This window comes from Rhinopithecus bieti, unplaced genomic scaffold (assembly GCF_001698545.2).
Source record: "Rhinopithecus bieti isolate Rb0 unplaced genomic scaffold, ASM169854v2 scaffold_2654, whole genome shotgun sequence".
Taxonomy (NCBI): Eukaryota; Metazoa; Chordata; class Mammalia; order Primates; family Cercopithecidae; genus Rhinopithecus; species Rhinopithecus bieti.
In genome coordinates, this window is record NW_016804048.1 from 3,034,292 (window position 1) to 3,050,685 (window position 16,394).

Sequence of the window (16,394 nt, forward strand, 5' to 3'; positions counted from 1 at the left end):
CTCTGCTCTGGGTTCGCAGGAGAATGCCCAGGACTGCGGCGGCGCCTCGGACACCTCAGCCTCGCTGCCCCTACTCCTGCTGCCTCTGTGTGTCTGGGGGCTACTGCCCCACCTCCTGCGGTGACACCACCTAGCCTGACCTGTGTTTTGGCAAGGGGATCCTTCCAGAGCCATTCCAAAAAGTCAGCACGGACATGGGATGCAGCTAACTGCAGTCGGGTCACCCCCAGGCCAATGCTCCTCTCAATCCTGGGCTGGTGGCCTCCAGAGAATGCTTGTTGGAACAAGAAACCAGTCCCCTGGCACCACTTTCAAGACGCTTCATGGTGCCCGGTACCATCCGCCCTAGGTCTCAAAATGAGCATACTTCTAACCTAACCTTCCTGTCTCCTCTTCGGGAAGCCAGCGTGAGCTCAGCTTGGAACAAGACGAAATAACTTAGTTCCCCTGTACTCCCGAGTCCAGACCCAGCCTGACCCTTTCTGTCAGAGGGGTCTCTGGTAGAACCTAAGGACTTCCGGGCACTGACAAAAAGCAGCAGAATGAGGCCAAATGCAGAGAGGAGGCTAAAGCAAGAACGTGCCCCAACTAAAGCATAGATTCCCCAAAGTGAGGGTCAGGGTGGAAGGCAGCTCACTTTCCTAGCTGATGCTCAAAAAGGTTTTGACTGTGTTGGGGTGGGGGTTGGGTAAGGGAATGGTCAAGACTGAGAAAGGAATGAAATCCGTTCAGGAAATATCGGCAGGGCTGCATGTGATGTCCCCGAACTGCTACTATTGAAGAACTTCCCAAAACTTCTTTACAAAGCCCTAAAGGAAAGTTTGCGTCTATGAAAAGCCAACAGGCTGAGCCATCCAATTGCTGCATGGAAATTGATGTACATTCAGGGGACGGCAAAAACAGCTGTCAAATAGTGAAAAAGAGCAGTCATTGTGCTCTTTTTCTGGCCAATGATTTACAAAAGAATCTACTTGACTCTGTCCCCGGAGTGAAATCCTTAGGGTTGGAACTTGTGGGAACATTCCAACTTGCTAAGCAGGGTCCACTGAGAGGGAAGGTCTATCGGGGAACTCACCCCCAGCGCACACACATCTCCCCCAGGGTCCCAAGGCCCTGCCGCTTCCTCCCGCCACCAAACCCCAAGACCTGGATCCCAGGTGACAACAGTCTCCACAGTGAGAGCAACATTAAGGGCAAAACCATGGAGAAATTTGGGAGAGGCCTCAAATCTTTCCGTTTAACAAACTCCTGTGATGGGCATGGATAGTATGCAGGGATTTGGGGGCCCTTCCCCCTGCTCCTCCATCACCCTCAGCCTCCACACTTCAAAGTACAAGCTGTTCAAGTTTCCTACCAGCAAATAGCCCTAACTTGCCTCTAGAGTAGGCCAAATGCCAACTCTGTAAAACACACTTACATTGTAGGTTACAGAATGTCACTCTTAGTCATGTCTTGCAACAACCCTGTGAGGGCGGTAGTAATGCCCCCTTACAGCAGAAGACACTGCAGCTTGGAGAAGCCAGCTTAAGTGGCAGAATAATGCTAGAACAGCTAAGGTTTACACGTACCGAATAACATATTTCAGCTCATTCCATCCTCACAACAGCCTCCTGAAAGTGGGTACGTCCCATATTATAGAAACTGCAGCAGAGTTGAAAATTGCCTCCAAATTATTGGAAGAGTATTGTGAAGATTGAATGTGATATATTCACGTAACATGCATGAAACTGCCTGGCCTATAGTAAACGCTAAATAAATACATGCTAACTGCTATCGTTACATTACCTTGTTTCATGGAGGTGGGGACAAAGAAATTACAATTTAGATGCCAGGAACAGTAAGGTGTCCAGCAAGCCCAGCAGGGTTAAAAAAGCAGCAAGGAGCCCTTTCCCGCCCCTGGGCTGCCATCACTGAGTGTCCCAACCATGTGTCACGAGGCCCCACCTGTGCTGCGCACAGCAGGGTGAGCACTCTCTCGCCCTGCCACTCCCTGCCAAGGCTGTGGCCGCCCACCTGCTGTTCATTCTTCAGCATTAAGGCACATTCTGACCTCCAACTGCATTTGACCCCAACTACCAACTCACAGACACCAACCAGCAGTCTCTCTAGGACAATAACCCAGTGTTATCTTTTGGAAGGCTTATCTTCCCCACCCAAACAGGAAGAGCACTTTCAGGCAAATTTATCAACTCGTAAAAAGCCAAGCTTAGGAAGCTGGAGCAGCTTCTGGCCTTGTTTTGTCTGCTTCCTCTGGGCCCCATGTCTCCGCATGGCCAAGGGGAATCCCTTTCAAGACCATTGGAAGGAAAACCCGTTTCTGATAAAGTAACCTTCTCTACTTTGGAGAACAAAATACTCTCGTTAAGTTTTGCCTTTGAAGCTCAGAACGATTCCTCCTTTTCTACTTTCAGCAGAACCACTACAGGACAGCAGGTGGCAGCCTGGCTCACTCTAAAGCCCATCACCTGCTTTCAGAGGCATGAAGTTGGAACCTAAGTCATTTAATAAACTTGAATGCGGAATTTTGAAATCTTATGTTGTACACCTTTGGAGGACCAGGAACTTAAGGATGCTGCCAGATCCTCCTTCCTCAGTACCAAGGATATGTTAACTACTAAATCCACCTAATACTGTTGTGTATTTCAATAGAAGAGCTTTCGAAAATGCTTCAACCACTTCATAAAGCTCAGTGAAGTTTTGGTTCAGGGGGTGGGAGGGAGGCAAGAAAGTGGGCACAACATAAGGCCAGAAAAATAAATGAAGTCCACAAAAGGACGGAATTGGAGTGAGGGTTTGGCAGAAACCCCAGCCATTCACTGGAAAAGTTTGAGCAAAGAATCTGTAGGAGCCACAGCATCTCAGTGAGGGATCTAGAGGATGTATCCTTGGCCTCATTTTGACAGAACACCGAGGCTAGACAAGCTACATGGCAAATGGCACAACCAAGATCTGAAGTTACGCTTTTTCATTTCCAGGTAGCGTAGCAGGGTAGGGACGGTGGTACAGTAGGATGGCAGTGACAAGAGGCCACCGTATATGAAGCTTCCTTCCTGCCTCATGCCATCATAAGCAGCCTCTACATGAGCCCGCCAGGCTGCCCTTGTTTCACCAGCTGAAGGCAGAAAGATTTGTACATTAGATAGGGTGTTGGTGGGGGCTGGGGGGCGGTGCTGGCTAGCAAATTGTTCATGCCCTCTGAGGGGAGGACAAAATGAAACACTACAATTGAAGCCGAATATTCAAGAAGAGGATGTTGTTTCCGGGATAATTTTAAAGTAACATTGCCCAGAGGCTTCTCTAGGCACCCAGAGCCTAGCACTCTGTAGTCAGAATCCAAACTTGTCCTTATCTACTTCCTCTACAACATCCACATCACATCACCTGAGTATCAGGAACCATACAGATACTGTTTGTTTTTTTTAATGAGATGGAGTCTCGCTCTGTCACCCAGGCTGAAGTGCTGTGGTGTGGTCTCAGCTCACTGCAACCTCCACCTCCCAGGTTCAAGCGATTCTCCTGCCTCAGCCTCCCGAGTAGCTGGGATTACAGGTGCCTGCCACCACACCCAGCTAATTTTTAGTAGAGACGGGGTTTCACCATGTTGTCCAGGCTGGTCTGGAACTCCTGACCTTTTGATCTGCCCACCTCAGCCTTCCAAAGTGCTGGGATTACAGGCATCAGCCACCAACCCCAGCTCAGATACCTTTTAGTAAGAGACTAGGAAAAGACAAAGTGGGTTATTAGTAGGCTTCAGCTAATATTGTTTGTCAAAAGCAGGAAATAATCCAGTGTCTATGCCCAGATAAGGTATGGAACACTCTAACGTTAAATCTATACTTAAAAATGAGAATTCAGAATGAACATTTTATCCCAATACTGGAAATGCCCTTCCAAAAACTAAATTTACCTAAGGCAAATGGGTTGGAATTTTTTATTTCAAACACCAACTTGAACCAGATCCTCTTCTTATATAGAAGGGACTAGGTTAATGAACTTAAACTGAACTCAAAACCTTTTAAGTCCAGTGGTACATAGAAGACGTCGTTTAACTAAGTACATAAATACAGGGAAGGTTTCCTCGGCTCCGGTTGCCCCCGGCTCTGCCTGGTAAGCCCAGCACTTTGGGAGGCCGAGACGCGGGGGCTGCTTCACGAGGGACTTCAAGGAAGATCCGAGGCCATCCTGGGCTAACAACGTAGGGTGTAAACGCCCGTCTCTACCTCAAAAAATACAAAAACTAGCCCGAGGCTGACCGGGATGGGGTGGGGCCCGGCTGTCTGTTATCCAAGCCTGACAGTCGGGAAGGCTGACCGCGCAGGGAGAAATGGCCGTAAACCCCGGGAAAGGGCGGAGCTTGCAGTGAAGCTGCGGAATCCGGCCCACTGCGCCTCCAGCCCCTTGTGGGCGCGATCAGAAGGCGACGACTGCGCCGACTCCAGCGAAACAAAAAAAAAAAAAAAAAAGTTTTCTCAAATTTTCTCTTCACTCTTTTCTCCAATACAGTGCCGGCACTAGAGTCATTCTTAAAATTCCTAAGCTTCAGTTTCCCTCTGTATAAAATGAGAGTGAATATACTCCTGACTGGCTCAGAGGGTTGAGTATGATCATGTGACACTGACAGTTCTCTAACACATCCCTTGACATCAAGTGTTACATTAGAGACTATTTTTATAAACTTCAACAATAAGTAAGAACTGCCTCTTAGGGCTGCTCTCCCCTCCATTCTAAACCTGGTCCAAGTTAATGAAAGCTTGAGTTAGGAAACAGGAGTTGGGCATGAGCACTTTAATTTGTGCATCCCAAATGGCAAGTTTCCAAATATTTCTTAAATCTCAGTGTCTACATCAGAGCTTCAAAAAAGTGCCAAAAGCTAAGGGGAGGTAAGCTGAACGGCAATAAAAAACACACAACAGAGGGTCATATTTCATTTGGTTCTTTTTATTAGAAACTGAAAATACAGCAAGTAGGGAAACCCCACATCAATGGAACCATCACACAGATGCCCTTCTGGAACCCCAACCTTCTATGATCCCCAAAAATGTGCTTTGTGGCTTTAGCAATTTATAAAGGGGAAGAGGGAAAATACTGAAAAAGGCCACTATTTAATGGTGAAAGAATGAAGCTGTAGAGGTCCCAACCAGCCTAGGGCCAAAAAAGAAAATTAAAAATCTGCACAGAGCAAGCAAGCCTCTGAGTGCTGAGAGTAAGGCATTCAGGCGCCAACCTGGTGAGAGTTCTCAGCGAGCACTGTCAGGTCAAGTGCACATGAGGCTGTTGGTAGTGAGTTGCACGTAGACACACATAGAAATGGGCACACACATGCCCACATACACACCCAAAAGAGGGAGATTTTACTGGATTACACATCAGTGATGTTAATTTCATTTTTCCTAAGGGTTTGTGCTATGTTGAACCAGATCCTTCCAGCTTTGGGGTGTGGGTGACTGCACCCAGAGAGCTGCTACTTCTGTTGGTGTTGTGACACGGCTGCACCTGTACCCTGTATCCCAAAGGGCATGACCAAAGAGCAAGTCTGGCTTCTGATCTATGCTGTTGCTCCCAAGAAACTAAGTGGGCTTCTGTCCAAATGGCCACTGTCCTGCTGGACTATGCTTTCTCAAAGGGATTAATACTGTTCTTTATTCTGTCAGGCACTGCATCAGTTCATCCACTGAGTCTTTTGCTCGGTCCACCTAGCACCTAGGGCAGTGACCTTATCCAGAACCAAAACGCTCAAGTTCTTCTCAACTTCTACACTGGATTCTTTCTTCCTGGATCCCAGCTTTTGCTGGAGATTGGAAGGGCAAGGGAGGAAAATAACTGAGAAAACTCTATTGAATAGGAGGCCCTTCCTATATTCCCAGACACCTACTGAGGATGCCAGTCCCCATGCTCAGGACCTCCATGTTTAGTTCTAATACCCACAATCCCAGGATATAATGGAGTCATCCCAAGTCTTTGATGACAGTAACCTAAGACTCAAGCGCTATTTTGGTGGTTCACCTATGGGCCAAGATCAGAATTCCATAAACCAGATCCTTTCCCCACCACTTTCTCTGACACCGTATCAGGTTAGGCCTGGGACATGAGCCACTGTCTTGTACCTCACTCCCTGGCAATAACATACCATTGTCTTTAAAATGCCATGTCACTCTATCCCTGTAAAGTGGGGTTCAGTGAGTGCTGACAACTTGGTACTACAACTGGCTTTAAGAGTTCTGCTGGCTTTCTTGTTCAAGGAGAGTCGAGGTGTCTGTCACATCCAGGCTTACCACGACAGTGTACCAGAGGTAAAACTCATCTTTCCAAAGGAAAGGTCTCCCAATCTATGTAGACGAGCTCAGGAGAAACCTGGACATGTCAGAATCTCATTTGTGGCTGGCTCCATGCCAAGAACTATGTCAGAGAAAGGTCCATTTCTATTCCCTCAAGGAGGAAGGATAGTTAGGGCAGTGATTTTTAATAGAGGGAAATTTAGAGAGTGTTCCAGAGCTCCACAGCAAGGATATGGAAAACTGTCACATCCCTCTCATAAGACTTACCATAAAAGTGAGCGGGATGCCAGGAAATAACCAGATCAGCCCGTGCTAATGTTTCCAGGGCTCCTCCGTGGTCTCCAGCACCCCTTTACCAGCTGGTAGGAGTGCATCAGTCTCTCAAATGACAATGACACCCTAACTAGAGCCTTTATCTAACACATCCTGTCAGCCATTCGTGTGCTGCTTCCACTGAGAAAACACATACCACTCCCCTCTACTTCAGATCTCCCAAAGGCTCTTGGGCTTGACCGTGGTCATGTGACCACTGGGCTAGGGCTATACTCTCTGCCCCATTAGGGTCCAAGGTATGTCAGCCTTTAGAAGGCACCTTGGTGCACCAAGACATGGTACATTCTGGGGCTATCACCTGAGCCTCCTCCAGTCACTTTTTGTGCAAAATTCAAACAGTGTGTGGTACTTGCATGTTTCATTCTATACAAAAATTCTCCCTCCCTCCCTTACCCCATTTTAAACATGTATATAAAGTCTTATTTAAACAGTTAGAAATCTTATTTACATTAATTTCTTTGTTCTCCCAAGAGCATTTAAAATCACACTCCCACCCCTTACTGGATATAAACGTTCACCTAAATTGGTTTGTATTATTGTTATACAGAGAGAGAAAGGGAGAAGAACGAACCACCAAACTGTTTTGCCATCTTCTACAAATAAATATGATATGGATCAGAAGCCAGTTTGCCAAGGGTCTTGCAGAGCCCGCAATCAGTAGATCCCAAGAATAAGCCAGGGTTTGGGCTATGTCTCCTTTTCTCCCAATTGATGCATTCCATCCTTTGAGGTATGATTTATTTTTGTTTTTCTCTTCTCAGTCATGTACCACGCAGAGCCCCTGGGCCGTCACAAAGCCCACGAGGCTGTCAAAGTTTTGGGGCTCCTCTGGTACTGGCATCAGTAGCCGGCAGGGAGGCCCGCAAGTGCTGCAGGCCCTGGTTTAGGGTCACAGTCCCTGGCTACTGGTAGGTATCACAGTGCATCCTCTTCACTGCAGCCCCCGCCGATCATGAAACGAAACTCCTGGAGGTTTGAGACACCATGGAAGTGAACAAAAGCTCCAGCAACCACAAAGATATGAAACAGCTGATGAGAGTGAAACTGGAGAGGGAAAAAAAAGAGAAGGGGATACAGAAATCCATACATTATTAAGACTGCTAAAGATTCTTAGAAATGTTTAATCCTGGTTCACGCTGAGCAGAAGGCAGGGAATGGATGTGGCAGAGCTCAAATTCAAGGTGTCCACAGATCCTGGAACATCCATTAGGTGTATCACATTCTGCTGAGCTGAAAGTCAGCTGTTCCCAAAGAACTCAGGGTGCTGCCACTCAGCTCTACACATAAACATCTACACACTTAACACTGAAACCAGTGGCAAATGACATACAGACTCTCTTGCTCACAGGCCACAAAGGTCCCAAAGATCCCTTGACACCTAGCCATGGACTATGGTTACACATACAGTCCTTTTCCTACTCACTGCTGATGGACATTTTGTCATGGACAAGAGGACTAAAGCTATGGTCATTTACACGTTGCTCTCTTATTAGAAAAACTAAAGAGGATTCCAGGATCGTGTGTGGAATGTCACAACATATGGTCCCCAGAGTTTCCTTCAGTGCTACGATTCTGAAATTTGATGAACTGTCAAAAACTAAGCAAACAGGCCCTTTTACTTCACAAGTCAGAAGCTGGTCTACAAGCAAGTGACATTATTTCTGATTTTACCTGTTCTGTTGAATGCTATTCCACATCTCAAGAAGGGTAATCAATTGCTTGCTGCACTTCAAAAATTACACTATTCTGTCATTATAATCCCAAAATGAAAAGTACAGTGGCTAAGCAGGATTTATCAAGAGAAAACACTGATTTTGAAAGCAAAACTAGAAGAAATTAAGTCACATCCCAAGAGATGTTTCCCAGGAAACCAAAGGGGATTAATTTCCCCAAAGAAAGGGGATAAAGGGCAAAAACCCCTCCTTACCAACGTCAAAATTATGATGATGCAATCAGAAAGATGAATGAGCTAATTCGAAGCTAAAAAAAACTGCTTAAGTTCAAGATCTTCTTCATTTTACAGATAGCTAAACTAAACTTTAAAGAGATGAGATGATCAGCTTAGTCTATAATAATCAGCAATAGGCTGAGGAATAGAATTCCAAAGGTCAGATTTCACATTAAGCATATTTCCAATTTTGTCTTGTTAAAAATATTTCAGGCCCTCTGTGGTTGTAAGTTTTTCTATCTATATCAGTCCATATATTTTCTTTTCCCTCCTCTCTTTCGTCGTCTCTTACCAATGACCACAATCTAGTTCAATCCAGTTCCCTCTTCTTCACAATCCCTCTTCTTCACAACCCCTCTTCTTCCACCAGACATACATACACTCAAGTCTCTCATTACAAATCACTAAATTTCGGTATAAAAAAAGACCCTGGTAGAAATCTGGTCCTAAAAAGGACTCTGGTAAAAATCTGGTCTATCATCCTCATTTCATAAATAAGGAAACTGAGACAAAGAATGGCAAAATGACTTTCCATTGTCAAAAGGAGCACAGATTCTGATATTAAAATTAGCCTAATTCAAATTCCAGTTCTACCACTTAATAGCCACATGGCTTGGACAAGTGGCCTCACCTCCCTAAGCCTTAGTCTCCTGATTTGTAAAATGAAGACACGAACAGGAGTTATCATACCACATAGGGCTAATGTATTAAAGGAGGTAATCCATGCAAAGCACTCTGTACTATGCTGAGCATCAAGGAAGTGCTCACTAAATGTTAGTTATTACTGTACTTATTGTCCACAGAAAGACAGCTAAACAAGGAATAAGAACCAGAATACAACTCTCCTAACTTTGAGTCTAAAACTTTCTCTATTGCATCACTCTGCAGTATGCCAATAACCCACGAGCAGGTACCTACACACACTCAATCACCCCTGACATACTTACCCAGATGTCACATTTGCCAGGAAAAAAGCGTTCAGGGATCCGGGCAGCATACAGGGCAGCTCCTGTGATGTAGAGGCTGGCCATCAGCATCAACCAGCCTATCTGCCCTATGGTGGCAGCCTTGAGGAACCCCTCCGAGATGACATAGTGCAAGGTCGGAATGATTCCACTCAGGCCCAGGCCCAGAAACACTCCTAGGAGTCACAAGAAGAGAGTGAAGTAACGCAGAAGAGAAACAAAGAGCCAGAAGTCAATATTACAGCACGGTCCCATTAACTCTGTAAACTGAATATTTCCAAGTAGCATACAAAATTAGCTTCCAGTTTTAAAGGAAAAAGAAGGTTCTTCAAACTCTAGGACACTGTCACACAAGACAACACAGCTATATTCTAAAGATTTACAAATGCAAGGAGCCAGCTGGGTGCAGTGGCTCACACCTGTCATCCCAGCACTTTGGGAGGCCAAAGCAGGCAGATCATCTGAGGTCAGGAGTTCAAGACCAGCCTGGCTAACAGGGTGAAACCCCATTTCTACTAAACATCCAAAAAGTAGCCAGGCATGGTAGCGCACATCTGTAATCCCAGCTACTCAGGAGGCTGACGCAGGAGAATCGCCTGAGCCTGAACCCGAGAGGCAGAGGATGCAGTGAGCCGAGATCACACCATTGCACTCCAGCTTGGGCAACAAGAGTGAAATTCTGCCTCAAAAAAAAAAAAGAAGCAAGGAGCCTCGCTAAGAGAGGTCTAACTTAGTAAGTCAGCAGTGTTCAAGGGTTTTGAATTAATGTTGCTAAATGTTTGCAGAAAGGACAGCTCCAGGAGTTTATTTAAACTGTCCTAGCCTGTCCTCTTACAGACACAGGTTACAATACAAGCTATTTTACGTATCTCATCTTCTCTTTGAAGCAACAGACGTTCCTGGGGTGGAGAGGCAATGAATGATCATATCACCTGGCATTACCTATTTTTAATAGGAATCTAGGGCTGGGCGCAGTGGCTCACACCTGTCATCCGAGCACTTTGGGAGGCCAAGGCAGGCGGATCACTTGAGGTCAGGAGCCAAGATAGCACCCCTGCACTCCAGCCTGGACTACAAAGCAAAACTTCATCTCAAAAAAAAAAGAAAAGAAAAGAAAAAAGAAAAAAAAATTTAATCTAAATCTGTGACCTCTAACTGGGCACTTAAAAATTGTTCAATGCCTTTAACAAATGACCTAATGGGGGTGGGGGATGGGAGAGAATACTATACTAAGATGAGAGAGAGTGAGAGAGATTTCTGAAAGCTCCCAGGCCCCTAAATAACAATCAGGTACAAAAGTCCGGCAAATCACTCAGCCACAGCCCTACTGCCTTACTGCCTCCAGAAATCTGAAGTAATGTTTTTTTAAACTTCTAGATATGACCTAAGTTCTAAGATGAATTAAATGAGTCTCAACCAGCATTTTTTTAAATGAACTACAATAAAATTAAAATATCAGACTGTAACATAAGTGGAGTCTATTTTGTTAAAGTTTTGTAATTTATATATACATGAACTTATGTATAGATACACGTGTTCAGGACTGTAATAGAAAATGTCATGAAGAAAAAAAAAAATTTGAAGGCCACTAGTCTAAATCTACTTTGAAACCTGTGTATCAGCCAAAGCAACATAGGAACTCCTTGCCTCAGCCAGTAACTAATTGCTCCTACATTTTGACACAGAGTTAACAATGACCCTTGCAAAACAAGCTGTCATTTGGTAAGCTTTCTCCACAGATAAAGAGCCTATGACTTGCTTTGGACATTACCAAATAAACTGCTGGTATACAGCAATATATGTAAGCACAGATACAGGATGCATACTCACAAATAAAATGGGCATCTAAAAGAGAAGAGGAAAATGGCAATGCTGTTCTCACAAAAGATAAGAACCAAGCAGGCCTAAAGAAAAACTATTTCCTACCTCTGCTCCTCTAAGGAATTATTATCATGATATTTCTTCACTTGTTCTTTTCCTCTACATGCTAAGCAAAGGCTGCTAATGGTTTCTGCCTATCATTCTCTAAGTCAAAGGCTCAGGAACTTGGTTCTTCTGATGTATATAAATAGCAAAACGCTCAGCTCTACTCAGCAAAGATGTTCTTATCTCATGTGCTCAAACAGGCTTAACACCACTGTACTACTCAAGTACTGCTGAAAGCGGACCCTGACCAATGCTCATTTGCTCATACGAACACAAAAAGGAGGAGGGCAGAGTGTTGTAACAGTGGTCACTGACATGAAGTTACTTCTGTGTCTAACCTTCCAGGTACCTGCAGATGATCCAAGGCTTAGATTTTAATACTAAATGGTTTTGGGGGTTTAAGGATGAAAGGAAAAACACTCCTTGTTCATTCTCAGTGGGCACGGAGTTTGACACTGAGTGGGAGACAAAAACATCTCTGCTAACTCCATACCCTATAAGAAGACTCAGCCAAGGCACTGAGGGCCTTGTGGCTTTCTCTATGATCTCCAGCTAAACAGGCATTATCCTAAATATAAAAAGTCCCTTTACCCTACATCAGAAGGGAGATATGGTGCCTACTTTAACAAAACACAATCAGTACGGGGGTGAAGCCTTAAGCAGATTATCCATTATAAAATAAAAATACAAAACAAAACAGAAAATGACAACAAAAAAAGAATCACTACAAAAGTACACTCCACGCTGAGTAAGAAAAATCATTGTTTACAAAAGTTACACACTACCGCTTTCTGGATGGGGGTTAGCCATAAACTCAAGTAAGTAACAGTCCCAAATTATATCACCTCATACTCACCATGACCCCTCAACCCTAATGCTTTAAGACAATTACTAAACACTACTGACAACAACAACTACTACTATTACTACTACTACTACAACATAAAAAAAACCCTCAACAATAGGACTGTGATTTCTTCATCTTGGCATCACAAATACACAGCATAATGTTTGGCACATGGCAGAACTTTAATAAATAGTGAATTTAACTAGTGAATAAATGAATGTCGAATGTAGAGCCCTCCAGTGTTCTTACCTGCTCTCACTCCCCGATACTGAGGGGTGGCAAACATGTCCCACTGGGAGACTACAATGGCTGCGATGCCCAGCACACAGATGACAATCAAGTAGATGAAGCAGGGTTGCGGATTACAGTAGAAGGAATAGTAAAGCCAAGGAACAAAACTTCCCATAATCAGAAGAGCAATGCCAGAGTAATCCAGTCTATGATAGAAAAAAAATCCATTTAATGCAGTAATTTAAAAATTACTAGCCACTACAGGTTCCAATTAATCCCTCATGACATAAGCCATCAACAACAGCTAAGAGCCAAACTGGGTTGCTATTTAAAAAAAAAAAAAAGTTTCCATGAGATGATATTAAGAATTCTGCCAGCTCTGCTGAATGTTTTTCCCTAATGCACTACCTCTAAATCATTGGCCAAAATACGGACTTTACAGATACTTACTTAGAGAAGAGCCGGGAGACCCCCTCTGAGTGGCAGTAGACTGTGTGGAAGAGCCATGAGAAAGAAAGGCAGAGAATGGCTCCTAAGAAAAATAATCCAAAGACCACCTTCTCTTGCAGAGGGGCCACAAAGGAGATATTTGGGCGAAACATATAAAAGATCCCCAGGCACAGGAAGAATACACAACCTAGGAAAAAGAGCACACAAAATAGATAAAATATCACCCTTTAAAAGAGACAATATTATGTAATGATTCTGTTTTCAATCCTTCAGCATCATAACAATATCTGAATCAAAAGTTCAATGAGAAAAATTTTCCAAGTAACTGAGGCCAATCCACAATCGTGGTTTACTTCCAACATTGCTGGTATCAGAAATACTTCAGCTTCATAAACTGAATATACAGAATATAAAAACTTATCTAAGGGCATAATCTAAAAAGAAATCAGACAGTGTGGCTACTTCTTAGAAGAGATAAGAAGCCACTCCTACCTCTAGATGTAGAATAGTTTCATTTATACAGTTTTTGGCACATACATCATAGTCCAGCTTTCAATGGTCCATTGTGCTTTTGCTTTTGTTTTTACAATGAATTCCAATACCCCTAAACCCTGCCAAGAAATACAGCTTTCCTCTACCAATAGCTGTCAGGGAGCATCATGCTGCTTCTCTGGTCCTCATCAGCTGGTTCAGGAGATTCAAGAGTTAAGGACAGTAAAATGCCTACTCAGGCCATTTCCTAACCAATTCCTAAACTGTTCTACACAGAAAGATGCCACGTTCCTATTGTTTAGGGAAGGGCCACCTAACACAAGGCAGGCACAGAAATTTCAAGTTCAACATTTGTTAAGTAATTATCATTTTAATTAAAAATTATCCTTGAATTAGAAGTCAGCAACAAACTTGATTTGACTCTCTATTCTCCTCTCAGCAGGCAGGAACTTAGAGGCACCATGGAAATCAAATGTGTGGTAAGTAAGGAGTAAGGCCAGAAACTAGTATATTCACAAGGTTGTACAACCATCACCACTAATTCCAAAATATTTTCATCACCCCAAACAGAAGTACTATATCTGCTGTCATCCCCCATTCCCCACTCCTCACAGCCCTAAACAACCAGTAATCTGTCTTTATGGATTTTCCTGTCCTGGACATTTCATGCATGTAGAATCAAACAACATGTAACCTTTTGTGTTTGGCTTCTTAGCAAATGTTTTCAAGCCTCACCCATGTTGTGGCGTGTATCAGTGCTTCATCCCTTTTTGCAGCTAAATAATACTCTGGTGTATGAATATACCATATTTTGTTTATCCATTACCAGTCGATACCCATCTGGGTTGCTTCTACTTTTTAGCTATTATGAATAATGTTGCTATAAACTTCTGTGTTCGTGCTTTTATGTGAACATGTTTTCAGTCATCTTGGGTAATATACTAGGAGTGGATTTCTGGTAACTCTTTAACTTTTTGGGGAACTGCCAGCCTTTTCCATGGGGATTGCCCCATTTCACATTCCTACTGGCAAAGTATGAAAGTTCCAATTTCCCCACATCCTTGCCAAGACTTGTTATTTTTCATTTTCTTGATTATAGCCATCCTAGTGGGTGTGAAGTGGTGAGATTTCTCACTGCATTTCTCAAAACATTTGATTTGCATTTTCCTAAATGCCTAATGATGATAAACATCTTTTCATGTGCTTATTGGCCATTTTAGATCTTCACTGGAAGAACATCTATTCAGATGTTTCACCCATTTTTAAAATCGGCTGTCTTTATTGTTGAGTTGTAGGAGTTATTTATTAGATCCTTACCAACCAGCTGATTTGTAAATATTCTCTTCTCTATGGGTTGTCTTTTCACTTTCTTGATAATGCACTTTGATATACCAATGTTTTACTTTTGTTTTACTTTTATTTTTTCTTTGGTGGCAATTCTAAGAAAGAGTCACCTAATCCAAAGTCACAAGGATTTATATCTATGTTTTCTCCTAAGGATTTTATAGTTTTTGCTCTCTTTTTTTGTTTTGTTTTGTTTTTGCTCTTATGTTTGGGTCTTTGATCCATTTTGGGTTCACTTTTGTATATGCGAGTTTGGGATCATTCTTTTACATACGGCTCAGCTATCCCAGCACCATTTGTTGGAAAGACTATTCTTTCCTCTATAGTATTCTTTCTTTAATATACAATCATTACGGAGAAAAAATTACAGTCCATATATTCTACTTCAGGCCAAACTGAAAATTAGCAGTGCATATAAGTAATGAATTCTAAAAGATCAGATTACTTCTATTAAATAATACCTTCTTCTCAGTGGTTACTACAATATGAAACCACATTTTGTATAGCAACTACTTTTACTTGGCCTGGTTTGAGGACAATATCTGAAAATCTAGTAGAGAGAAATACGACTTAAGTTATAACAAAATCATAGTGCAAACCAGGATAACCTAGGAGTAAACCAGTGAGAAAATTCATCATTAGAAATTCAGAGAACAAAATGGCAAATCCAAATACATGTCTGAAGTTCTGTCCTTACCATCAAATACATGAAAATAAAAAGAAAGACAGTGAATCGCCAGCTCATCACATCACTGACATTACATACCTAAGAGATGTGTCCAAATGTTGCCTGTTTCTGTGTGTATTCTGAAAATGCTCTTAAAACAGGCCCGGAAAGAAGGCATAGGAGGCCGGTGTCCATGCAGGAGGAAGTCATTATCCTTGAGCCAGTCTGGTAGTACATCATGAGGGATCACTCGCCACCGACCTTCCCATACCTGGCAGAGGGGTATTATCAAACATCTTTGTGATTTTGTCAATTTAGCAACACTGATCCCTAACAACTATGTCTTACCACAGTTTCATAATGGGAAAAATAATTCATTTTTTAAAAGGCGAACATCTCAAAATGTATAATGTCTTATATTCTGAGTTCTTTAAAAGACTGATGAAAAGATATTTTGCCGGGAATGGTGGCTCAAGCCTTTAATCCCGGCACTTTGGGAGGCCGAAGTGGGCGGATCACCTGAGGTCAGGAGTTCGAGAGCAGCCTGACCAACATGGAGAAGCCCTATCTCTACTAAAAATACAAAAAATTCGCGGGACGTGGTGGCACATGCCTGTAATCCCACCTGTTCGGGAGGCTGAGGCAGGAGAATTGCTTGAACCCGGGAGGTGGAGGTTGTGGTGAGCTGAGATGATGCCACTGTGCACTCCAGCCTGGGCAACAAGAGCAAAACTCTGCCAAAAAAAAAAAAAAAAAAAAAAAGGAAGGAAGGACGGAAGGAAGGACGGAAGGAAAGAAAAGAAAGAGAACGAAAAAGAAAAGAAAGAAAGAAAGAAAGAAAGAGAGAGAGAGAAGGAAAGAAAGAAGGGAAGGAAGGAGGAAGGAAGGAAGGGAGGAAGAAGGAAGGAAGGAAGGA

The 16,394-nt window shown here is 43.2% G+C and overlaps 2 protein-coding genes across 2 annotated transcripts in view; one reads left to right on the forward strand and one right to left on the reverse strand.

The window, feature by feature from the left end:
- Nucleotides 1-1,779, forward strand: part of CACNA2D4 (calcium voltage-gated channel auxiliary subunit alpha2delta 4) — a 135,166-nt gene extending 133,387 nt beyond the window's left edge. The window contains exon 39 of the mRNA XM_017862418.1: nt 20-1,779. Coding sequence (XP_017717907.1) covers nt 20-124 — 105 coding nt within the window. The 3' untranslated portion in view covers nt 125-1,779. The remainder of the gene's footprint in view (nt 1-19) is intronic.
- A 3,143-nt stretch (nt 1,780-4,922) lies between these two features.
- On the reverse strand, nt 4,923-15,749 carry ADIPOR2 (adiponectin receptor 2). Its single transcript, XM_017863258.1, has 5 exons — nt 15,578-15,749; nt 12,976-13,162; nt 12,544-12,731; nt 9,504-9,697; nt 4,923-7,652 (listed from the first exon to the last, which is right to left on the reverse strand). The coding sequence occupies exons 1-5, from the start codon at nt 15,654-15,656 to the stop codon at nt 7,524-7,526; spliced, it is 777 nt and encodes a 258-aa protein (XP_017718747.1). The 5' UTR covers nt 15,657-15,749; the 3' UTR covers nt 4,923-7,523.
- Between the last annotated feature and the right edge of the window lie 645 nt (nt 15,750-16,394).

Excerpts from the sequence above, each read along its gene's own strand:
- ADIPOR2 (XM_017863258.1), bottom strand. The coding sequence starts at position 15,656 with ATGCCTTCTTTCCGGGCCTGTTTTAAGAGCATTTTCAGAATACACACA. Across the intron at positions 9,698-12,543 it reads GTATCGGGGAGTGAGAGCAG|GAGTGTTTCTGGGCCTGGGC; the intron begins GTAAGAACACTG and ends TGTGACTCCTAG. Across the intron at positions 7,653-9,503 it reads CTGGCAAATGTGACATCTGG|TTTCACTCTCATCAGCTGTT; the intron begins GTAAGTATGTCA and ends TTCCCTCTCCAG.